At 38.0% G+C, this 24,816-nt stretch overlaps 1 protein-coding gene across 1 annotated transcript in view; it reads left to right on the top strand.

Annotated features, from left to right (window-relative positions):
- The window catches only part of NVL (nuclear VCP like), a 43,653-nt gene that overhangs the window by 2,645 nt on the left and 16,192 nt on the right, over positions 1-24,816 (top strand). The window contains exons 3-18 of the mRNA XM_055726044.1: positions 541-593; positions 682-778; positions 2,299-2,353; positions 2,879-3,145; positions 4,679-4,805; positions 5,096-5,172; positions 5,453-5,587; positions 7,223-7,324; positions 9,274-9,391; positions 9,850-9,994; positions 11,809-12,073; positions 14,378-14,596; positions 15,199-15,303; positions 16,094-16,156; positions 17,543-17,662; positions 19,462-19,561. Coding sequence (XP_055582019.1) covers positions 541-593; positions 682-778; positions 2,299-2,353; positions 2,879-3,145; positions 4,679-4,805; positions 5,096-5,172; positions 5,453-5,587; positions 7,223-7,324; positions 9,274-9,391; positions 9,850-9,994; positions 11,809-12,073; positions 14,378-14,596; positions 15,199-15,303; positions 16,094-16,156; positions 17,543-17,662; positions 19,462-19,561 — 2,048 coding nt within the window. The remainder of the gene's footprint in view (positions 1-540; positions 594-681; positions 779-2,298; positions 2,354-2,878; positions 3,146-4,678; positions 4,806-5,095; positions 5,173-5,452; positions 5,588-7,222; positions 7,325-9,273; positions 9,392-9,849; positions 9,995-11,808; positions 12,074-14,377; positions 14,597-15,198; positions 15,304-16,093; positions 16,157-17,542; positions 17,663-19,461; positions 19,562-24,816) is intronic.

Here is a 24,816-nt window from a genome sequence, read left to right as displayed (position 1 = left end):
TGTTTTTCCTCTGTCAGCTACTGTATCAAAGCAAATAAATAAAATATACCCTTAGTAAGTGAAGGTAAAATGTTGCTAATTTTTTTTTTTAATGCATTTAAGGATGCCCATTGAATCAAATTTTTCTCATAGTGAATATTATTAATCGGCACAATTATTCCTCATGGGACTGTCCTTCCTAGGCTTTAGTCCTGTATCCATATGTTCTTGTTTGAATTAAAAAATCACTAGTCTTGTGAAATAAAATCCAGTGTGCTTGTTTGTACATTGCTGCTTCTCCGTACAGTTAAAGGGGACCTTTATAATTTTTACTAAACATCTCCTTAGAGACCAGTACAGTTGTTTAGTGGTTTTGTTTTATCCCAGTAATTGAGCTATTCTGGGCTTCAAAAAAGCAATCACATTTTCACATAGTTGGTTTTTAATAAGAACTTACGTAGAATCTTGGTATCAACTTACACTGTAATTTTTTTCACTGAGAATGACAATATGTTGAGGTAAAAAGCCGTTGGTGTAACTTCTTTATTTTGTGTTTTTCAGTGCGGAATATGGACGAAGAAAAAGAAACGCTTTTAGAATACAAGTTGAAAAAGGTAGTTTTGATAGTGTTAGATCCAAAATGCCAAATTCTTTGATTATGCTTTGGCTGTTTTCTTAACATGTTTGAACTTTTTCTTTCAGTGTTTGGAATAATCAGTAATGAAAAAGAACGTGAAGATTTAGCAGTCTTAGAAGCTGAACATGTGGCAAAAAGAGCAAGACAACAAGAGGAAAATGAGTAAGAAGAATTTTTACCATTAGATTGCTTTTAATAATACCATTAGTATTATAATTTCTTTAAAGCTTTCTGTCTTCATATTATTAGTTTTGGTAGTTTTAAGGTTACAGATAGATCCTTGATTTCCCATACGCTTATCTCCATCAGAGGTTACATGTTGTTAGAGGAAACACTTTTTTTCACTGAAGGCAAGCAGATATGAGAGCCGATCTTGTTTTCTCTGTTATGGGGAACATACAGCCCTGAATTAGTGGATATCTTTGAGGCTTTCTTGATAGTTTTCCACCTAAGGCCCCAGCCCTTATGTGATTCAGTTCCTGAGTTTTGTTCTTGGGCGCGAGAGGTACTAGCTAAATCTGAGAGACAAGACTACAAGACAGGATATTCAGAGTAAATCATACTGGGTATGAGATTGGAATTAAGATTTCACAGAATCCCAGAATGGTCAGGGTTGGAAGGTACCTCTGGAGATCATCTGGAGTCCAAACCCTGCTGAAGCAGGTTCCCCTCAGGCAGGTTGCACAGAGTCACATCCAGGCGGGTTTTGAATGTCCCCAGACAAGGAGACCCCACAGCCTCTCTGGGCAGCCTGTCCCAGGGCTCTGCCACCCTCAAGGTAAAGACGTTCTTCCTAATATTCAGAAGGAACCTCCTGTGCTGCAGTCTGTGCCCGTTGCCCCTTGTCCTGTCGCTGGGCACCACTGAACAGAGCCTGGCCCCGTCCCCTTGACACTCGCCCTGAAGACATTTGTATGCAGTGATAAGATCCCCCTCAGCCTTCTCCAGGCCGAACAGCCCCAGCGCTCTCAGCCTTTCCTCAGCAGGGAGATGCTCCAGCCCCCTCATCATCTTCACAGCCCCCGCTGGACCCTCTCCAGTAGCTCCCCGTCTCCCTTGACCTGGGCAGCCCAGCAATGGGCACAGCACTGCAGGTGTGGCCTCGCCAGGCAGAGTAGAGGGGGAGGGTCACCCCCCTCGCCCTGCTGGCCACGCTGCTCCCAATGCACCCCAGGATCCCACTGGCCGCCTTGGCCACCAGGGCACACTGCTGGCTCATGCTCATTTCCTGGCTACCCCTGTCCAGTCTCATGGACTATTCTGTTTTTTCTAACCTGTGATAGATATTAAGGGTCTCATTAGAAATTAGGACATTGTTGTCAGAAGGGCTAGTCTAGTTCAGCAGTGTTTTGCTACTACTTCCCTTGTGCCAGCCTTGGTGATTGTGTGTTCTCTTGGTGAACTGAAACAGATTGATCCTACATAATTTTTCTAGGACTGCCTTTCAGTCAGGTTGCCAAGTTGATCCAACCTACCCCAGACTTAGAAAGGATGCATTTTTTAACTCTTCACAGTAGTAAATTCAGAGCATGCACATCAGGAATTTTTCTTCAGTCTTGGGTTACGTATCATGGTTGCGGGGAGCCATGTTGTGGAAATAGCATTTATTTTGTCTTGTGGGTGTCTCACTGAGCAGTTTTGCTCAGATACATTAATGGTTTTTATTTTCCTTCCATGTAAAGGACTACAGGAAGTTCCACAGATGGCTCTGATTGTGATGATTATCCAGAAGATCTAGTAAGTTGTATTTTGACTGTTTGTATTTGCGTAACACGTGATTCTGTGTTGTCAAATTGCGATGCACTTGGAGACTTTAAAAGTGGAGGTGAAGTTGAGGTATAGTCAAGAGTTGGCAATACCAACGGAGACTCTAGAGCTAGAAGGAGGCTATTTCCTGAAAAAAAGGAAGAACCTGTGGTGGGGAATCACTTTTGAGGAAAGCACATGGGGAGCCTGAAGGACTTGACTATCAGATGAATGAAACGATTGAAGGAACTGACATTTCTGACTACAAGAAGTGCCTGTGGATTAACAGGGGTCATTTCAGGGTGAAATGCGAAGGCTGCTGCCCCTTCAACCAGCAGATTTAGTTTTATATGCAGTCATTTGATGTGCAGAGGAGTGGGTTGGAAAATGTATGACTGCTTTTTCCAGCAGGGATAATGCTAAATGATTTTTATGAAATAGTTTTCATTGGCCTCTTAGTATAAATAATCCAAGTTACTACCTGTATATTTTCTTTTAAAATACATGAATCTGCAGTCTACAAATCACTTGAACAGTTCCCTGCTGAGCTTATACAAGAAGGGAAATCCTGATTCTGTTCCAACCACTCCAAAAAATGAAGCAGTGGAACCCCCTCCTCCTGGGCGAAGAGCACCTCAAACAAGCACCCTCTCACCAGGAACAAGAGCTGAAACCTGCATCTCTGAAGGTGGCTGGTTCATTGATAAAACTCCGTCTGGAAAAGACTTTTTCATTGAACTTTCTGAAGATGGAGTAGGAGATGAAAAGAGATTGATTTCTGAGGTATTGTGTTTTACAAACCCAGTGTGATTTAAGTAGCAAGTGTGAATATAATTTCCTGTGTAATTTGACAGGCTTTTGAAGGGTAATACTAAGACCAAAAGGGTTGTCTGTCTTTCTCTCTGGATTTTTCAAATGTTATAATTTTTATTACAAATGTGCATGCTTCATTTAAAGATAGCAAATGTTAAGTAGAAAGGAAAGATTGACTTAAGCCCAGCGGAGTACTTGTTTTTAGCTTGGTTTCTGAAGGAGGCAGGGCTTAGCCCATTGTTCTGCCGTGTCAGAAGTGATTGAACCTTCTGGCCCATTTCAAGCATGTTGTACGGGAGGTAAAAAGTCACAAAATTATGAATTTCTCCCACGTTTTCTGAGGAAAATTTAGTGCTTCATATTAGGGAGACCCAGATTAGTGCCCATTCTGAGAGAAAGGTAGGTGGAGCTCACCTCTTACTTATTCCATTTGCCAGTGACCAGCCTAACTAGTCAGGAAGCGTGTGGCTTGCTGTAGCCATAGCGTGTGGTCTCCCTTAATCAGTGGTTAAGTCTTAGTGAGCCTGGGGAAGGCTGAAGTTTTCTGTATGGACAAGAGTTGGGGAAGTTGAAAGGAAATTGCATTGATTTATAAAGCAGGAAAAATAGGTCCCACTCCCTGTCCAGACGTATTGCCTACTTTATGATCCCCTCCTCCTGCCCTAATTTTGTTGGGTTTTATTTGGAAAAAAATTTTGTTTAGCTATTGAGAGCTTTCAGTTTATGTGTGGGAGATAACATGTTGCTTGGCTGACCAGGTGTTTTGGCCGGATGCTCCTTTTTTTATGTGAAGGAAGAAGCACATTTGCATCTGCTTTTCTAATTACACAAAATGCTTACTGAATAGGCAGATTTGACAAATCATCCTTTATCTTAGTAGTACTGCATCCTCTTATATAAAGAAATTAAATAAAAGGGAGATCTTAAAATTGTAAAATGTTTGCAATACTGTATTCTAAAAAAAACCCCAAACCCCCAACTTTCATCATTAAACCTCCTTTTATTTCTTTTCTCCTTTATTAGTCCTTTTCTTACATGCAGTTAAGTTCTGTCAGCACTGAATAGTATTTTCTTGTAGCCACTTATGATCTACTAGTAATAAAAAATGTTTCCATTGAACTAAATACATTCATATTTTTATTCAACCCCAAAGTGGATAGCTGTATGGTACACACATAACTGATGTCTGATTTTGGTTAGTGGTTTGAATTTTTGAGGGGTGGTGTTGTTTGGGGTTTTTTTGCTTATAGGTATTCTTAGCAAAAAAAGTGACTGGTGTAATTAAACCTTTTTTTAAAAAAAAAAAAATGGCAGGTCCTAAGTAAAAAAAAAAAAATATTCTACAAAGAGAAGGGGTTAAATTCCTGCCTTACTTGTCTTTATTCATATAATATGTCTAAGTTTAAGCATCACAGACACTTAACACACTTTGCTCTTTTAAGTATTTGCAGAAATTCACTACTGACTTAAGTTTTATGTATACAATTTGGGTTTATGCCCTAGAAATCAACTGAATTTTCTGTCTTGGAGAGTGAAAGAAAGAAGACAAAGGGTAAGAGAACAAAAAGAAAAAAAGAAGAATTTCCAGATGTAGATGGAGAAATTGATTCCATCTTACTTAAACAGAAAGGTGAGATGTTATTTCCAGCGTGCTGCTCCAAACAGAGATGATATTTGACCATGGAATCCATTACCAGAGAAGTGTTTTCTGTGGTGCAGAGAAGTGACCTTGAGAATTAATTTCATTTTGGAAACTTACCCTTAATGTTGTACTAAAAAAATATTCTAGTCCTGTCTACTACCAAAACTAATACTACTTCATGTACTTAGCTAATTGTTTATGCTGAGTACTTTTTTGTTTGGTGTTAGCAACTACTGTTATGCCATGTCTAAATTTGCATGACTTTTCCTTCTTCACAGTTAGAAGTAAGGGACCAGATCTTTACCAGCCTTCAGTGAAGTTTGAAGATGTAGGAGGCAATGATGAAACTTTAAAGGTTAGTTAAAATTTTATTTGTGGGGTACAGAATGCACTGAATAAAATACCATATGAAAAATGTCAAAGCCTGGCAGAATTTATCTGCATGGCTCTGAGAATAGCTTCTTATACCAACAGCAGCGAAGGTGGTGTGTTATTTGCCCCCCCTTGATTAGAAAGCAGTGACTGAAATTAACATCAATAACCAGAACTTGCTTTATTTTGCTCTGTCTATAATGTTAGTAATCTGTAATACTAATTTCTGCAATTTAAGTGGAGGTCTCTGTTGTTCTTAACAGGAAATATGCAAGATGCTCATTCATGTCCGTCATCCCGAAGTCTATAACCACTTAGGTGTGGTTCCACCTCGCGGTTTTCTTTTACATGGACCACCAGGATGCGGAAAGACACTACTTGCACAGGCAATTGCTGGGGTGAGATAGCTTTAAATTTACAGTTTCTTCCTTTTCTGAATTATATTTAGGGGGGGGGGGGGGGAAATCCTTCATGATTTATTAGATCTTTCTTCTGTTATCTCTTTTCTCTCCTTCCTGTTTTAGTTGAAAATATATTCATCTTCACTTCCTTTGTTTAAATTCTATCTAAATCTGTACTTGATAGAACCTCATATATGAAGAAGGGACGGAGACATAGTGACAGGGTTTTGTGTTTGAATTAATTGTTTTGAGGTATTCCCAGGATAGCAGCGTAGGCATGGATGTTGAGAAGGCTATAAATGGAAGATACTTTTGGTTAACTTTACCATAGTGTTTTATTGTAAGCCTGGACTCAACCTTACCATCTTTTGAGGGATTACATTGATCCTGTTGAGTGATGTCCATTAAACAGTGATTTCTGAATTTGAAAACTGGATATTGCCTTGCCTGTGTCAAACTAATGATTTCAGAGGATGTGTGTCACTATTGGTGTTGATAGTTTGGTGCGTGGTGAGGCTGCTGTGCTGCTACGTGTCTGTTTTGGATAGACACCTAGAGGCTATTCAGGACTATTCAGTGATAATAACGATGGACATTTTTCTTTAATACTGTTTTTCCTTAACCATCACAGATTATAACCTTAAATGTAGATACGTGTAAATTATGAACATGTAGTGCATATTTTATCTTTGAAAGAAAATACTGATTCCTAAAACGTTGGTTAGACTTTTCTGACATCGTTTCAAATGTTTTAATTAAAACAATTTGGGTTTTTTCTTTTTTTATGCCTTACTGTAAAAAGGTACCCATTGAATGAATCTGTGATATTTAATACTTCAGTGGGTATTTGTATCCTGGAAGGCTACTAAATACATGACACAATAAACATGACACAAGTGAAAAATTTTCAGGCATGAGATCAATTTAATGACTACTTCTTAAGTATTTTTTCTTAAAGAAGAGATTTTTCAATAGTGCTATTTAAGGCAAATTACCTCCTCAGAGCCCCAGGTAGTCTTTCTTCTGGTGGCCTTGAATTGTATAAATTAGGATTATTTTTTTTAATATGTAGTTCAGAGAGCTTGAAGTAGTCTGCAACTACCTGTGCTACAGTCTATCGAAGTTACAATTTTATTGATTTATTTTTAATAGCAGAAAACCTTGAGTGTGAGCTTTGCAAGTATCTTATTGTACAGTTCTGCTCAGATGTTTCTGGAGCAAGACTAAAGGAACCAAACCTGGTGGGGATATCTTCCATGCTTCTAAGCAATGTTTTGTTACAGGTGGAAATAAGCAATCTTCACAAGGAGGGAGCAGAAGCATGAACTGACATCTATGCATTGTGGGGGATTGGATTGGGGACCAAGGAGCAGTACAGTTGCTTTTTAACTGAATTAGGGAAACCTGTTCAGGTTTTTTGTGTATCCATTTCTGTTTGTTCACTTGGCCAAATGGCTCAGACTGATTTTAAATTTGAAGTTGCTAGTCATCTTTTTTTAAAAGCTCTTTACATTTAGTCTTGATTATATCATCTTTGAGTGTAGAAGATTTGTATTGATAAAACTTGCCTTCTAGGACAGCTAACATTTCTAACCTCTGGATGTATCATACAATGTTCTTTCTGTCTCTCAGGAACTTGAGCTCCCAATGCTGAAAGTGGCAGCAACAGAGATGGTGTCTGGAGTATCAGGGGAATCTGAGCAGAAACTGAGAGAGTTGTTTGAGCAGGCTGTGGTGAGACTCCCATTGGAAATAACACTGTGAATTATTTGTCCTTTTCTTTGTAAAAATTCATACTTTGTTGCTGTGGTTTGAATTTGAGCGAATATTAGTGAGTGAATCTTTATACTGCTGCACACAAGCCACAGTGTCTTCCCTTCTGTGACCAGAATTCCATTGTACTAAGTGTTGTCACAGAGCACAAGGATTACTCTTCTGAAATCTTGACAAAAGATAGTTCATCATATCCATGTAAAGAGAGCAACATAAATTATTTACCCGTGTGGAGCTGCTTGGCTCGATATATAAAAATAAAAAAGCTGTAAGAGCAGTTCACTGATTTTTTTGTTACAAGGTTTCTTTGCTGTTCTTGTATGGCATGAAGTTTGAGTCGGTGTGAGATACTTAAGACTTTGGGGGTTTAGGTGTAAAGTAAGAAATTTGAGACAACTTTTCTAAGAGCAGTAGTCAAGTTACAGTTGAAGTCCTGCTGTAGTGCAACTTCCAGACTTGGTGAGAAGCAAAGAGAACCAGACAGGTTGATATAACTTTAATTTAACAAATGTAGATATTTTTTTTCTTTAGTGTGTGGCTAATGTTTTATTCCATGAGGACAGTTTTCTGTTCCTGACTGCTGAGAATGATCTGGTTTTCCAGCTTATTTTCTACTCTCCCCCACAACTGCATATAGGTGTTTAGAGTATGTTGCTGTAAAAAAGAATGCTAAACAGGGCAAAAAGGTTGATTGTGAAGCTGTTAAATTATTATGTTTCCAGTTCATGCTACATTTGAATTTTTAGAAAGCCTTCTTAAGATGTTTTTTAGAATAAAATTAAACAGGTGGTCGCACAGAGTCTGTAGAAACTGTGTATCTTTTGTATGTGTAGTGATTGAAAGGAGGTTGCTACAAAAGTTGTTTTTGAAGGAATTAAATGTATTGCATAAAATATATTTAAAAAGAAGATCTGTTGCCTTTCGTATAGTCCCTCACATTCACTTAAGTAGCTTTTGTACTAATTTTTGTGCAGGAAAAAAAAAAAAAAAGACGTAGCTCCACATTATGCATGTGCTGTAGAACCTTTATAGTTGCATTTTTTCCCTGTCAGATAGTAGAAAAGTGAACGACCACTAGATGGCGCAGTTGCTACCTGATAACACAGTGCATGGGTTTTAAAATAGCGTTTATTTTTTTTAATATGGGACCTTTTTTGAAGATTATTCTAGTGTTTTCCAGAAGTATTCCTTTGCACTGCTAGTGCTTTTTGAGAATATTAATAATTTTATGTCGGTAAACTATTCTACTAGTTACAGTAATTTTTATCCTGTATTAGTATTTGCTTTTTATGAACTGAGGTACACAGTTTCAGATCAGTTGCAGGAGTTGCTCATTGCTCGTTTTTTCTCTCTGAACATGGTCAGGCTCTGTAGTAATCTTGAAGTTGGCAGATCATTTTTCGTGACCACTTACTGCTCCTTTTGTTTCATTATGTGTGTCAGTAATACTAGCTCTTGAAATTCCACAGCTCTAATGTCACAAAAAAAAAAAAACCAAAAAACAACAACAAAAAAAACCCCACAAAAAACCCAAGCCAGACATTTCTTGTGTGTTTGGGTTGGTTTTTTTTTGGGGTTGGTTTTTTTTTTTTTGGACTTAAGCAACTAGGCAGTCACAGTAAAATATTTGTGGAAAACATAATGCAACATAGAGGTACATTTAAATTTTTATCAATACATAGAGACATTTTGAATCTCATGCCTTAGTTATATCATAGCCTCGGCTTAGCACAGTTTCATCGTCTGGTGGCTCTCCAGATAGTAAGAACAACAGAATTGTTCAGGTCAGGTTGATTGTGCAGCAGACTTACAGTGATAATTATATAACAGAAAATCTGAAAAATTTCTTTCTCTCTCGTAATACACTCTGTCAGTATAATTTTGTAATTATTAATATTTCTTGTTCCTAGTCCAGTGCACCATGTGTCCTTTTCATTGACGAAATTGATGCAATCACCCCAAAAAGAGAAGTTGCATCGAAGGACATGGAGCGGAGAATTGTTGCTCAGTTCCTAACTTGTATGGATGGTCAGTTTCAGGAACATCTGTACTAAGCTAAACTTCCTAATTATCAGGCTCACTGTTTGTTTTCCTTCAGTAGTGGTTACTTTAGTGGATATAGTGGTAATAATTTTTCGTACTTTGGCACAGTTTACCTGGGGGCGGTGGGAAGATTCTAATAAATGTGAGGGGATGTTACTACGTTATTTTCATAGTGGTCTGGACAGCTGTGTATAAGCCTGTATGTTGTATAAAAGATATGACAGGAGAACTTGTCAAACATAATCTGAAATGCTTATTTTTGCTTGATTGTGCAAAGTGCAAATTCTACGTAATAGAGATGAGAATGAACAGCAGTTTAGTATGACTGTTGGTTAGTTTCTCTGCTGCTCTATTACCGTGTGCTGCAGAGACAGTCCCATAGATACCAGAACAAAGTTGAGGTGGTGAGTATGAATACTAACTCACTTCCTTCCTTCCTTTAGACTTGAATAATGTGGCTGCCACTACCCAGGTCCTTGTTATCGGGGCAACTAACAGACCTGACTCACTGGACCCTGCACTGAGGCGAGCTGGGAGATTTGATCGAGAAATTTGTCTAGGGATCCCAGATGAAGCAGCAAGAGAAAAGTAGGTGTTCTAAAGTTCAAGCTTCTGTTTGATTAATAAATAAGGAAATAATGTGCAACTTAACATACAAATTAAGGAAAAGTACTTCACTGTGTTTAGTCCTATTTGTGCCTGTACACACCTATGGATGAGCACTGAAAAGTGCAGAAAACATTTAGTGTGCATCTACTCTCTGTCTTTGTAGCAGTGTCTGCCTTTGGAGTGGTTTCCTTTCTTGTGTGCAGATCTGCTTTTAGCATTACGTTAATGAGTGACTGAGCAGTACGGATGGTGGAATTAAATATATTTTTTCCTGTTTTTCAGGAACTTAACATTCTGTCTTTGGTGCTCCCTATGTGGCTATTAAATTAGGAACATAAATTAAGTGCAGCCTGTTTGTTAGTCCTCTCAAGCACATAGCTTAAGCAACAGGCCTAGATTCTTCCATTCCATTCCTTGTGGAAATACACCAGTCCAGGCATTAGGCTGAGCTGTGGTCATCCTGTTTTGTGTAACTGGCCCTTTTTAGTCCAAAGATCAGGCTAGAATAAAAAAAAAAATGTTTTTGCTTTTTTAATTAAAGAGGAACTGCTACTCATTTCCACAACAGCAGAAAACACAGGAAGGGAATTGTGAAAACAGCTGTGGCTTATCTTGTTACAGGAAGGAAAGAAAGGTTAAAGGATAAGTTCATTCTGGCTCAACTGATCTTATTTCTAGATTGAAAAAGCGAACTATTCTGCTTGCAGTATTGCTCGCTTTGTGTTGTCAGCACTACTTGCCATTATTCTGCCCTCTTCCCCAACCCCTCTTCTGGCCATGCCCCCGCTTTGCTCTTTTTTTTTTTTTTTTTTTTTTTAAAAAAAAACTTCCTTCCTCTCTAGACCTACAGCCCTGTAGTAATTATGTTCCTCTTGGCTGTGGGAAATGATGCAAGGTAGAACTACGGAGTTGACTGGTGAGAGTTCTCATTCTGTGATACTTCTTAGGTTCATGTATAAAATAGGATATTCCCAGAAATAGCACTGTCCTCAAAAGATAGGAGTTGTGAAAGGGAAAGCCATCGTAGTGTGTAGAGATTGTTCACAAGTTAGAGTGTAGTCACATTTGTTCATATTGCTGTTCTGTACAGTTGTTTGTGTTCCTGGAGGTGTAGGCTTACAGGGACTGTTGATTTTATTTTCTTTTTAAAATTATCCCCCCCTGCCTCCTTCTCTTTTTTGGCGCTGGTGATGTGTCCTTTTTAATAGAAGGGTCATGTAGAAACAGTAGTCCTAATAGCATGTTGTTTTATTACGTAGTAAATCAGTCTTGCTGAAGACATGAACTGTTAGTTGTGGTTGTACAACTTTAGCGGGGTGGAGTAGATGAGGAGGTGTACCTGGAGACCTTGCTTTACTTAAGGTGTTCTGTTGTGCGTATACGAAGCACATGAAGGACGATAATATATGTAGGACACAAGTTTGGAATGAGCCATTTACAGTTCTTAACTTTTTACACTTTAAGTCAGCAGATTAGCTACAGCTGTTATCAGACAGGTTGAAAAATTCTTGAGAACCAAGCTAATACTGGTAATAAAGATGATGGAATTTGTTGGTGGAGAAGGCAAACAGATGAATGTATTATAATTTCAGAGTTTTTAGTAGTTAATAACTCATTGTTTTCATAACTCTTCTGTAGTTACATCACTTGATCTGGAAATAATTTAAACTAGTTTTCATTGGAACTAGAAAGTACGTTAATGATCTTATGTGATCTGTTGTTTTTCATGTGAAAATGAAAAAAGCCACAGCTTCATCTTTATTTTATTGTTCTTTTCCTCCCTACCTGATTAGAATTCTTAAGACTTTGTGTCGAAAACTTAAGCTCCCAGAGTCCTTTGAATTTCATCATTTAGCACGGCTGACTCCGGGTTACGTGGGTGCTGATCTGATGGCACTTTGTCGCGAGGCAGCTATGTGCACAGTGAACAGGGTCCTGATAAAAACTGAGAAGCGGAAGAGAAAACTCATACACGCTGGAGGAAACACAGCTGAAGAAGGCATGGGAACAGACATCCTGGTGGAAGAGGAAACCAGACAACTAGAACTTCTTCCTAAGGTATTTGTTCCCTGAAGCATGTGCCTCTGAGATCTTAAGAACTGAGCCATTTTACAGTTGCGAAAGTCATTGCTCATAAATCCTTTCGATGGTCAACTTAATACTAAATTAAGCCAGAAGCTTAACTCCTAATGATACATATAATGTGTCTGAGTAAGCAGCTCCCAAAATCCACATCTTCTAAAAATCATGTTAATATTTTATACAAGGTCTGGGGTTTTTTGTCATTCTTGTTTGTGTTGTGGTCTTTCTCTGGCAGATCAGAGATTAAAATAGTGGCTGTATCTTCTTCAAAAGTGTATTGACCGTAAGAGAATTTTAAGAATATCAGACTTGATATTGTATTATTGCATTGAGTTTTTACCAAGCTGTTTGCTGTGCCCTCAATGAAATATCTATTATGATGCCTGGAGCTCTTCCTGGGCCTGGTATGCTTACAGTTAGCCAAAGTCTAAAAGTATTTATGCAATCCACATTTTCCCTCCAGCTATGTGATTACTTGGGGTAAATCACTTGTGGTGTCTAGTACCTGTAGCAAGTTTGAGGAAGAGGTATATATCCAGTAGAAAAGTTGGGTTAGCAATGTCACTTGGGCTGCAGGGAAAGGATGTGTTAATGTGCAGTACAGCTGGAACTCTGTTGTAGAAACCAGCATTTCCAGTGCCAGAATTGCTCCGTGGCCCAAGTAACATGCTGTGATCAGTGAATTAAACATGTTATGTAGAAATTCTTGGCCCTGCTTCTCAAAATTCGGAGTGTGTATGTGCCTTCATTACCTATAGGCTCGCTAAAGATTTGTTTGGAGAAGTAAAACAAAGTGGTTTTAAATCCATGTTGTACTCGGCTTCCAGTTTTAGAAGGACTGTCAGAAGAAAACTTGTACTGTAATTAACAAAATCCAGTGTAAAAAGCTGTAGTAAGACTTTGTATTAGAGTAATAATCATACTGCATACCTCCCAGTGTTTCCTGGGGCCTGATGCAGCCAAAAGAACTCGGGGAGGGGCAGGTAGTTGCCGCTTTTATCAACATCACCCTGATCAAAGGGGTTATTGAGAATGAGGAAGTCTAATCCTAACAGAGCCGTATTTTGATAGCTGGCAGGAGGTTGACATAGTCTAATACAGGGTATTGTCATGAAAACCGTTATATTATAAACATACAAAGCCTTTAAGAATCATTTACACAATTCAAGTAAACAAACCCAGTGGTCCTGGCTATTTCAGAGTTTCTCTTAATGGTTCTGTTAAGAAGAGGAGGGAGGGCTTAAAAGGATTATCAGGCACTACAAACACTTCTGTTTCTTTGTGGGCAGTTGTAGAGCTATCACAGTTGCAACAAATAGGAAGTGATACTTTTCCCATATACTGCAGTAGGAAAAATGTGAAAGCTTAACATGAGTTTTTACAAATTTTTTTTTTCTTCCCTCTATTTTTTTTTAAATGAAAATCCTGATATAGTTTTACTTGTAGTGCAGTATCAATTTGCTTTGATACTGCCTTTCTGTATTAGAACTGGGATGTATTTATCTTGTGAAGGCATAAAGTTCTTTGATCAAGTATTTTCTCAGATAGTTCCCCCAGTCAGGAGTTGATTGGGGAGGTTGGAAGGTACCTGCCTGGAGCGCTGTGATCTGCAAGATGGGACAGTGTTGAAAAGCATTGCCCTGTGTCTCTGCTCTGTTTGCCTGAACTTTGTCAGGGTCTGGTTACAAAACTGGGTCTAATCAGCCCGAGGAAATGAATTAGTGACTTGAAATCAGGTTATGTTACATAAAGTGTATAATCTTAAAGTGTGTGTTAAGAGCTTGAGGTTTATATGTAATTGAATATTGCACAAATTGTTGAAATTGTGCTGTTCAGCAGGATTGTTCAATTTCTCTTGAGAGCAGTTTCTTATTAAACAGAACCAATACATATAATTAATAGGTATTCTGTAAACTTCAGCGTGGAAAGAACTTTCTTGTAATCAGTGTGGAAGAAGCAGTAGGAAGAATTTGATCACAATACTTGTGCGCTAGCTGCTAGCTCTGTTTCTGTAGTTTCTAAATCAAGACTGTAGTATGTCAGCTCGGTGCTTTCACAAGTGTTAAATGCGCATAGTGCTTTCCTGGAACAATTTTACCATTAATGTTAATTTTTAATGTTATTTTACATATTTTATGTGTATTGTACGTAATGATTTGTTTTATGGTAATTAATATTACAGTTGAAGAAAGTATTGCTGTGAAAAAGCCCTTTAAAAAATGGTTCCTACAATGTAATCCAGTGTATAATCTTTTGCTCTCCCTTTCCATGTACCCTAAGGATGAATTGCAGAGACTTTTGGATTTGCTGAAGAAGCAAGACCCCTTGCCTGAGGAGCAGCTGCAGAAGCTCTGCATTGAGATGAATGATTTTATTGTTGCACTGTCGTCAGTGCAACCCTCTGCCAAGAGAGAAGGCTTTGTCACAATTCCTGATGTGACATGGGCAGATATCGGAGCCCTGGAGGATGTTCGGGAGGAGCTGACTATGGCAATATTGGTATGTCTTGACTTTTACTTTCAAAGATATTTTTTTTGCACTTCCCTCTATGGCAGAAATAAAACTATGCTTGTTTGGTTTTTAATATTTATTTAAGGTATAATATGCTGCCCGTGACTTCTAACGTGCTAGAAACTCGGGATTTTGCAACCTCTTCATTTAAAATAGTTAGACTTCTATAATTTGTTTTCAGCTTTGTTACAAGTCTGGTGCATGTATTTAATATTTCATTTATTGTATTCACACTTTCAGTTTTCAGATTATTCGTAATGGCTGAATGTTAGGTATTCTAAAAGTTCTGTAACCAATAGTTAGGCAACTGCCACACAAAGAATTGGAGACTGGAAGGTTAGCAGCCTTACTGCCAGTCAGAGGGGTGCTTGACACTAACACCTTAGGATGAGAACTTGGGTGAATAATGATACTTCTCCCATGTTGGGGTACTTAGTAGCGCAAGATAATAAGATGCCGACTGACTGTTTATTCTTTTTGGCTATAAAGAATTGGAATAAAGAACCTGCTGTTTTCGTCCAGCTGTAACTGAAATGAAAAATTTCATTTTAGCTTTTTGTGACAGATAACTACGACAATTTCTTTTATAGGCACCTGTGCGAAACCCAGAGCAGTTTAAAGCTCTGGGCCTGACTACTCCAGCTGGTGTGCTGCTTGCAGGGCCTCCTGGGTGTGGCAAAACACTGTTAGCCAAGGTAATACATTTTCTAAACATGTTTAATAATACTGAAGAATCTTCTTGAAGTGGATGTTTTTGTAGGAGTGACTGAGTCTGGATGATACTGCCAGAAGTTGGGCTTTTGCACCGCTTCTCATCAGAAAATTAAATTTGGGCCTCTGTGCTAAAATTGCTTAATTTTCTTGTTACAGTTACAGTTTTGTGTGAACTGAGAGGGAATTACTGCCAGACTTGAAAGAATGAAGTTGATTAAGTAGAAAATAGCAAAGATGGGAAGAAAATATATTAGATAATCACTTCTATGGAATATTTTAGTGTAAATTATATATTTGGAAGTAGTCTACTCCTCTCTATTATATTTATGCATTTTTATTTATTATATTTTACTGAAAATATTTTTGTCTTCCTTCTCCTCAAGCATTTCGGTTCTCATGTCCCATACAAATGCACATAATCATGCAAGTTTCCAGATTGTCACTCATCTTTGTCTTTGAATGCTCTTATGTACTTGAATATCTCTTTAACTCCCACTAATTATTGAGAATTCTTCAGCTAATATGGGGGAGGAGGGCGGGGTGTGAATCTGGAGCAGTGCCTCATTAAAAAGATAGAACACCTTTTTAATTTTCCCGCCCCCTCCCACTCTTAATGGCATGTAATTATACTTTGTGTACTGTTTTCTGTATTTTAAAAACAGTTGATAACTATGTTCCTTCCCTTAAGTTTGTTTAACGTGCCATAGATGGAGCCAAAAAAAAGATGAAAAATGTGTTTTATATATACATCTGTCTTTGCCTTTTTGATAGGCCGTGGCAAATGAGTCTGGATTGAACTTCATATCTGTGAAGGGTCCTGAACTGCTAAATATGGTATGCAGTAAGCATTGTGCTTTTGTTATTTATGGAATTCTTGTCCAAAGCATGGGGCAAGCAAAATTCCTGGTAATTATGCAACTGATACTGGTGCAACTGAAGTTGCCTCATTTAATCTCTGCTTAAAGTGTTTAGCAGTGAAGTTTTTCATGTGAAAAGGAAAACTATCTGGGTACTTTTAAGCCTGTATCTTGGTTTAAAATTACCTGGCAGATGGAGCCTTCTTGACTGAAGTAGGATTTCTAAATGAGCAGCTACATGGGTCATTGCTTTTATGTAGAACAGGAAAAAAACCCAAAAATCCAAATCTGCAGCGAGAAGAATTTGTGATCAGTAGCTGCAAATAAGCAACTTTCACTAAGCAAAGTAAAATTTTCAATTTTAAAGTTCAGAAATGTGTTTTGCCAATCATTTTAGCTTCTTAATGGAAGTTTGAAACCTTGGAAAGCAATGTGTTCTGTTTTCCTTTTTTAGTTAATCAGTGATTTTTAAATATTTTAAATGTTAACAGATAAAAGTGCTGTAGTCTGAGTTTTTGAAGCTTTGAACTTAGTACTGTTGTGATATAACTTTCAGAGTTAAGAGAATGTGTTGAAGTGAGCCAGGCAGCTGCAGCTCACGTCTTGGAAGACCGTGGCAGTTACCTGTTTATCAATAAAGTAGAAGCTAAAACCAAAATACTGGATTTGATTATTCTTTTCCCAAACATTTTTTAATGTGTACTTCAAGTACTGATACGGGCAGGCAATATAACTCTTAAGTTAATGCGGTGCCCTACTTCCTTGTGGAGTAAAAAGAAAAATGTCTGGCTGGGATTCAAAGACAGTTTTAAGACATAAATTATATCAAAACATGTTTGTTTGGAAAAAATGAAGTGTTGGTATTCACAACTTGGCAACCCCTGCCCCCACAATTCAAAGTGAAATTCTGGTTTACTTTTCCGTTCCCTACTGCCAACCCCCCTGTCTTCAGGCAGCTACTACATGAACTTCAGATGTTCATTGTGTTCAGGTTGCTCACTAGGTTAATTTATGAACAGTTGAAGAACAACAGGGTCCTTAATGGAGATTGTATTCGTTAATTCTCATCAGTGGAATGACGGCAAGTTAGATTTACTCCCCAGAAAGTAAGAATTAATATTAAACACTGAATGTACTGCAGACTGTCAAAAGTGAGCTAATGACAACTACTTGTTGTCTTGTAAATCTTGATCAGTAAGGAAACAGAGATAACAGACTGTTACCAGAAGTGAACTAGTTAGCAGATTGCAGTTCTCCCTTGCAAAGCACCTCAAACAGCGTTTGAAACTGTGATTTTTATTTTTTTTCCAAGCAAATTCTTCATGTCTTACATTATTTCACTGTGATTTGTCATTTGTTTTAGTATGTTGGTGAAAGTGAACGTGCTGTACGTCAGGTATTCCAGCGTGCCAGGAATTCAGCCCCTTGTGTTATATTTTTTGATGAAGTTGATGCTTTGTGCCCTAGGAGGTCTGACCGTGAAGTGAGTCTGTCTTAAAATATTTCCATAAATAATTTCAGTGGCAGATTTTGCGGAATTGTGCTAGCAATAGAAGTACCTGAAAGGTACTATGTTCAGTACCTCCCAAGAAAAACTGTCTGATAGGCTTTCTCATATTTGAGGAAAAACATATTGGTCAAATTTTGTAAAGCTTAATACTTTTTTTTTTTTTTTTTAGAGTGCATATATAGAAAAAATATCCAGAGATTGTGCATTATCCACCAACTACCAACTTGGCTGTGTGAAGCCATAGGAAAAGATAAAGTGCAATTTGATATTATGCTTAATTTATGGCCAAATACTGACACCTGTATACAAGTATAATGCTTGCCTGAAGTATGTATTTATTTGAACAGTGTGACCTGGGTTATGAAAGTATTTGAAGCAGGACCCGTAAGTGGAATGCATTGGACTTCAAAGCTGTTCCACCTGTGAAGTTTTCTATCTTTCTACTCTGTCTTGATTTTTGTTGTTCTTGTTGTTTTGGAACAGGAACTACCTATACCTAGGATTAAGTTCTACATTTGGGGGGCAGTATTAGCACAAATTGTTAGTGTGTTGAAGGGAAAGCTGCTCTGGTTTTTATGCAGAGGAAGTATCTGCTTTGTGATACTGTACTGGTACATGTATGTTGATGGCTGAAAGAAAAGATGCCTTTTTAACAGACAAGTTGAGTACAGTACTGTCCAGATACTGCCATCACTGACTTTAACAGAAGGACCGTTGTAGTTCCAGTTCATAGGAGAGAGGCAGTTTGCCTATCTTTCATAGGAAGTAAAATAGGCAAATACAGAAGACAAGGTATAAATCAGGAACAGTTGATCAATCTGAAAAGTTCCAACTTGACTTTTTGAATGTCCTGAGGTGGCGGTTCCCACAGAGCCATAAAAGAAGGTGTCCAGTCCTAGGCACCACAGCAGGCAGAGATAGTAGCCCAGGAGGGGAAAGAAGTGTACTTTGGCCTCGCTGTTTCGCTTCTGTGGCGGCAGCAGCAGGCAGCAACTTGGTGCCCAGGTGCCTGCCCCTGCTCTGCACGGAGCAGGCTGTGATACTGGTGACAATCCTTGGGATTCGTAATTGAAACTCAGGGGTGTTCGGCGTTTCCGTTGGCTCTTCGAGGCCTATGTGCATTTTCACAGCGTAGTCTAATTATCCATGGGTGGATTAGTATTTTTGTCTGTTTAATATAAAACAGTAAGAACAACATTGTTCAAAATCGTCAAGTAGTTTTACTGCATAACTCTTGTTCTTAAGCTCCTGTACTTTCTCTCTGTCTGTCTCCCCAGCTCTAGAATGAAATTCAGATTAAGCTGCTGATTTTGGTAATAAGATGTCACTACTATGGAGTTAACATTTAACTCTGAGTAGCTCACCTGCTGAAACTGTTGTTTCAGAGGTTTAAAAATTTGAATACCTCCCCGCCTCCAAAGCCTGAATATTGAGAAGTTTTGGGTGCTCTTGTTGAGGTAGATGTGAGAGTGATTAGTATAAATATCTGTATGTGCTTCTTGGAGTCCTTCAGTTTTAATGGGAAAGAAAAGGTTTGCCGCATGTTTAAAATGTTTGGCAAGTGTATAGGTAGCATGAATGTGGGGTAGAAACATGCTAAGAATATGGTAGTAGAAATCCAGAATGCAGCTACATTGCAAGTGTGAAAAGAAAGTTTTCCTTTGGGTAGTATTTCAGGGCAGGGAGCTAGTAGATCTTAGGTTTCTTTTGCTTTGAAATATTCACGTTCCCACTGTTTCCTCAATTTTGTTGACCTATGTTTCCTTTTAAAGTCAGGAGCCAGTGTCCGAGTAGTTAACCAGTTACTCACAGAGATGGATGGTCTGGAGAATCGTCAGCAGGTTTTCATTATGGCTGCCACAAACAGACCAGGTAAGGACCCAAAAATCATAAACAAGAGAAATCAGGCATCCTTTGGTTGTCTTCTAATGAAATCATGTGTTCTTACCTATTTGAATTCTATGACTAACATTGTTCTGTACTTAGAACAACAGTGTTTCCTCAAATCCAAATCTTTTCTGATCAATTAGTCTGTTCCACATTCTTGTGACAGGGTGAGGTGAAGCAACCTCTTTAAAATATGTCTTAATTAGCACCTGATACCGTGCTGTAAAATGCTTTGAAAGACCTTTGACTGAATTGGACTTTGGGTTATCTCCTTGGAACACAAAAGAATGAAAGATAACTAAAACATAATTTATATAGACTTTTTGATGCTTAAATTAACTTTCTATCCAAAACAGCCTGACGGTTTTCTGTTCTTTTTAATTTTTTTTTCCCCTTGAGGCATCTGTTTCACATTAAATCATGTTTTCCCATTTGCTAATCTTCTGCTTCCTGGGCTTCGTGTTCCAAACTCATTCCCTCAGCTTGAAGTTATTCTGCTGTTCCCTCTTGTTCTGTCATGCTTTGATATTGACAGCTGTCAGTGCTCCCTTGCTAGCTCTTCCTTTTTTAGTAGATTTTGCAATGCCTACAGCATCTTAATTAATAAGCTGAACACTGACATCTACTTTACAAACGTCATATGTTTTACAACCAACTTTCTGCCTCTTTTGTATTATGGAGAAATCTTGTTTTATACACAGCAAGAAACTTGTCTCTTCCTGGATTTGAACTCCACCTAGATACTGAGAGTTACAAGTGAAGAAATTTGTCGTCAACATAGAAAGAAACATATGCATGGAAATGTTGCACTTCCTTGGTTATGAGCATTTTTCTGAATATTGCAAGTGAAATTAAATACAGAGTTACTAGTCTATCTTGGTAAAACCATGCTGGTATAAGTACCAGGGTTTTTGAAAGATCCTTTGTGCCTAAAGCACGTATTTGGCAAATTACTGCTAATGACAAGACACAGTTAGTTGTTTCATACCTGCCTGTTTTAAGTGTAGGATTTTGATGAGAAATGGCTTAACAGGGAAAAGTAGTAGCATAGCTACTTTGGATTTAAGTTAGAAGATGAGCATGTTAAGATATTTGACAGATTGCTTGGGTCCTACAGATAAAGGAAAATTTGGTCTGAAATCACATAAAATAGGTGACTATGAAGTGGTTTTGGTTTTTTCCAACAGTCAAAAAATTCAAAGATTTTGAGGAAAATTTTCCTGTTTCTTGAAATTTTTGCACCATGACAGACTATCAAGCTTTCTGCATGGTGAAGTATGAGCAGTAGATGCTTAAATCTATATCTGCTTGTAGAAATTCTTTGAATCAAAGTGGGAAGCTTTCCTGGTATGAGCTGGATGATTGTGACCTATCTAATCCAATGTGGAAAAGAGAATAAGGTTATACAATGTAGCACATCTATATATAGATACAGTTGAATGTACCAAGGGTGTTACTACTGGTGTCATCAAGTTGCCTTAGGAAAAAGATCTCCCGCTAAATTAGTTATGCTAGTGCAAGTATTTATATGAAGCAGCCTTATTAGTGTTTCTCAAGGGCTTCGTATCTAATTGCTGATGACAGTAAACTTGTCATGATCTCTGACTGGTAGCTTGCATTGTAAATTCCAACACTTTGAAGTTGAGGAAAGATGCAGCATGACTTCCCGCAGTGCCATCTCAGGCGTACCACAGGTACACGGGGTGAATGCTTTTAGGGCCAGCGTGTGTACAGGGCACTATTCTGAGCTAGTGGCTCCTCTCCTAGAGGCAGCTGAGTGCAAGCAGATCAGTAGCTTTACAAGGGCCAGCTTAGAGTAAACGTTGCTCACATGTTAATATCGAGATATCAATACTTGTGTGCAGCAGGTTTGTCCTAATTCCAAGCTTTGCTGGGTTTAGGTTTACACTGATTCAGCACTTGCTTATGGATCTCGTTTTCATGCATGTATGAAATAGACATCAGTGCAATTGTTAATCCATCCCCTTATAAGCCTTATACTAGATGCAGTTTTACCGTTATGTTGCTATAAAGTACTTCTGTAATGGTTTGGAGATTCTTTTTTTGTTGTTTTTTTGTTGTTGTTGTCACTGTTGCCTTGTTCAGCTGTGGTGGTAGAGGTTCTGTTTTACTATACTGGAATCGTTACTTACAAATGAGGGTTGAACTAATACTTGAGGGAAGCTGGGAAATTTGTAAGGCATGAATTCAAGCAGTGTATTGATGACAACTAGGCAGTGACATTAATGAAAAAAGTGAATTTGAGGTAAAAATGCCAAATGTAAGGAAAATGCAAAGGCAGGGGTAACAAATGTAATCATCAGATTGAATGGTATGAATGTATCTGCAAATTCTGTAAGTGGAAATTAATTGTATCTTGATAAAGGAGTTGTTTTGCCAACACAATAAAATATTTTTTTTCTGAAATATCAGGCAAAGCTTGGCACATCCAGCTTTTGCTAGATGAGGCAGTTACCTATGCACTTGGTCTAGGATGGATCTCTTGCTTCAGAAGGATTTTAGCTCTGTGTGTGAATAGCGACCTGAATAGGTTTAGACTACAAACTTTTGCTGTGATACCTGCCTTTTTCAGTGTGAAGAAACATAGTTTCCAATTGATGCGGCTTTTATCAGAACAGCTTTTACTGAAGTTGTGGTTAAATTGGGGAAACTGATTTTTTTTTTTTTTTCCTCTGGTGTAGTTTATTCACTGCTTGTGGGCCTTAGGAAGAGGCAACATTCACCAAATTAGATTTTGCTAGTGTGGTCTGGGTACTTTAGAGGAACACACTGCAGGTAGAGAACAGTCAAGTCAATGCCAGTAAAGCACTCTTACTGCCCTGGGAACAAAATGTCCAAGAAAAGACCTGGAGGAGAGCCATACTTTATACTGGCTAGTATATTTAAATGATCCCTGCAAACAATAAAAGTTGTGGCACCTGAAAAGCTCTTTTGCTTGTAAGTCTGACATTTGTCTGAAAGATTTTTCTGTCATAGTTTTGTTTGAATAGAGGTGCTGGGGGGTTGTGTGATATAAATCTAAATAATATATGTGTCTCAGGAGAACTTCCTGAAGTCTTCCACTGGGCTAGTATTGTGAAGTGTGAGAACTCATCTTTTTTTAATCCACATTAGTATAATTTAATGGGAGGGAAAAATTTTTCAAGATGCTTCTTTTTTAGAGCGGTTGCGTGCATGGTAGCTTTTGTGGTTGGTTGCTGGTATTACTCATGACATGTATGTTGTGGGTATTGTAGTCTCAGATACCATCATGCCAAAGGAAGAGTCTACTCTCATAAAAATACTACTATTATAAAAGATAATAGTAGCAGCAGTAGGGTAGCATTGATTCAACCAGTTTTGGCATCAAGGTGTATGTTCCTTGCATGGTTGGTCCAATCAGATGTTGGCACCTGTGACAAGATATTATTGTGAAATGGTGGTGTTTTATATACCCCGTGGCTGAAGACTGCCAAATTCATTTGTTGTAATGAACACTCTAATTCCCGTTTTTGTCAGGAGGGCAGGCACAATAGATGGGTTTCTTTATTTATTGTATATGGTCTGCAAGTGGTAATTCTTTTTATGGCAGTGCTGAAATAAGCCTTTGATCTGTCCTTAAAAGCAGAATGTTTGAATGGTTTTTGTGCTTAATCAGTGACTTTGAAAGTCCTCTGTAGATTTTTCTTGACTGCTGCTAAATTAGCAGGGATGCAGTATTCCCAACTCAATCACTTTCCACCTAAATGGAGAACCAATGTCAAACTTTGAGTGTTTTAAAAGCTTAATGTTCTTCAGACAATGTCATTAAAAACAGAGAGCAAAAAAAGAGGCAGAAATGTCATGTCCTGTTATAATCTTTATGGGTCAGAATAATTATATTCTTTTTCAGTTTACTTCCTTCCCCAAATCCAAGATTAAATACTTGCAAAACCATCAAGCACTACTGTTAACTAAGGTCTGTAATTTCCTGCAGTTTTTTAGTTACCAGTGTGAGTTGCAGTATTGCATACTGCTGCTTTCTGCTCTTTCCTTACCTCCCCAGGCTTTGAACATTTATAAACTTTAGAGAAATGCTGACCAAGGCAGCAGTAGCATTCACCACAGGATCTAAGGAAATGAGGGAAACACTACAAACTGATAGTGATTTAAGCCTGACATAAATGGTGATGATGACTTTGCTTTTATTCATGGTCTTTTGCTTTTTGAATTAATTCTTGCAAAATTCCCCTTCTACTGTTATCTTGGAACATGATCCTAGTTTCAGTGAGTTCTGTTTTTCTTTAGCAAGTTTGTTAGCTTTTTAGAGCTATTCACCTGAACCACATGTTTTGAAACACAGTAAAAAAATAATCTTCAGTCTCTGACAATAGTTAAAGTTTTGGTTTGGGTTTTTTGTTTGTTTTATTTATACCTGTTTATACATGTTGCTGAATTAAAGGCAAGATAAAATCTAAGAAAAGCATCTAATATGTAAGGCACGGAACAATTTCATTCGTGATAACTCTGATTCACACAGACTGTATTTCTGCATTTCACCAGCCCTTGAATGTTACGTATCTTTCACAGTAACTTTAGTAGAGTTAGTTTGTTGTGTAGGAGCTGAGCTGTTAACTGTGGTGTTCATCTGGAGGCTCAGAAGCCCTAAAAGGTTTTCTGAGACTATGTTCCAGAACGTCACAAATGTGAGGACCTGGATCTTGTATATATTTATATAATTTAAAAAGCTGTAGTGAGTATAGGAGAAGTTTGGTAGACTAAGCACAATAGGCGTTGTTGCTGGATGCACTCAACTTTTGTAAACATTGACGACTCTTGTACAGTTGAGATAAGATTAACTGGAAATGAGAGTGAGGCTGACAGATTTTATTATAGGATAATAGAATGTCACATTACGGGAATTCGTACAAAGAAGCTTTCAATATAATTTAATGAAGAGGATAAAATTTTGCAGTAGTTTGGAGAGCAGTGTAGCAAAGTGAAATATTCCATAATAGTCTAGAGGCCAGTGTCTGTTTTAAAAACAAAACAAGGAGTGGATATGCTCTGTTGTCATATGTAATTTTGCCATATTATTTGGAAAACGGTACTGCTGTCTTCTAACAACACACTCAACACCATTGACTACATCGGAAAACCAAGGCAGAAGAATTTTAACCAAACATTTATCTTAATAGAAGTATATTGTCTCTGTGAGAGAGCTGCTTGGAAAAGAAGTGCTGTGTGTTACCATGTTTCCA

The sequence above is a fragment of the Falco cherrug genome, chromosome 13, assembly GCF_023634085.1.
Source record: "Falco cherrug isolate bFalChe1 chromosome 13, bFalChe1.pri, whole genome shotgun sequence".
Lineage (NCBI taxonomy): Eukaryota > Metazoa > Chordata > Aves > Falconiformes > Falconidae > Falco > Falco cherrug.
This window is presented reverse-complemented; position numbering and strand designations above follow the sequence as displayed.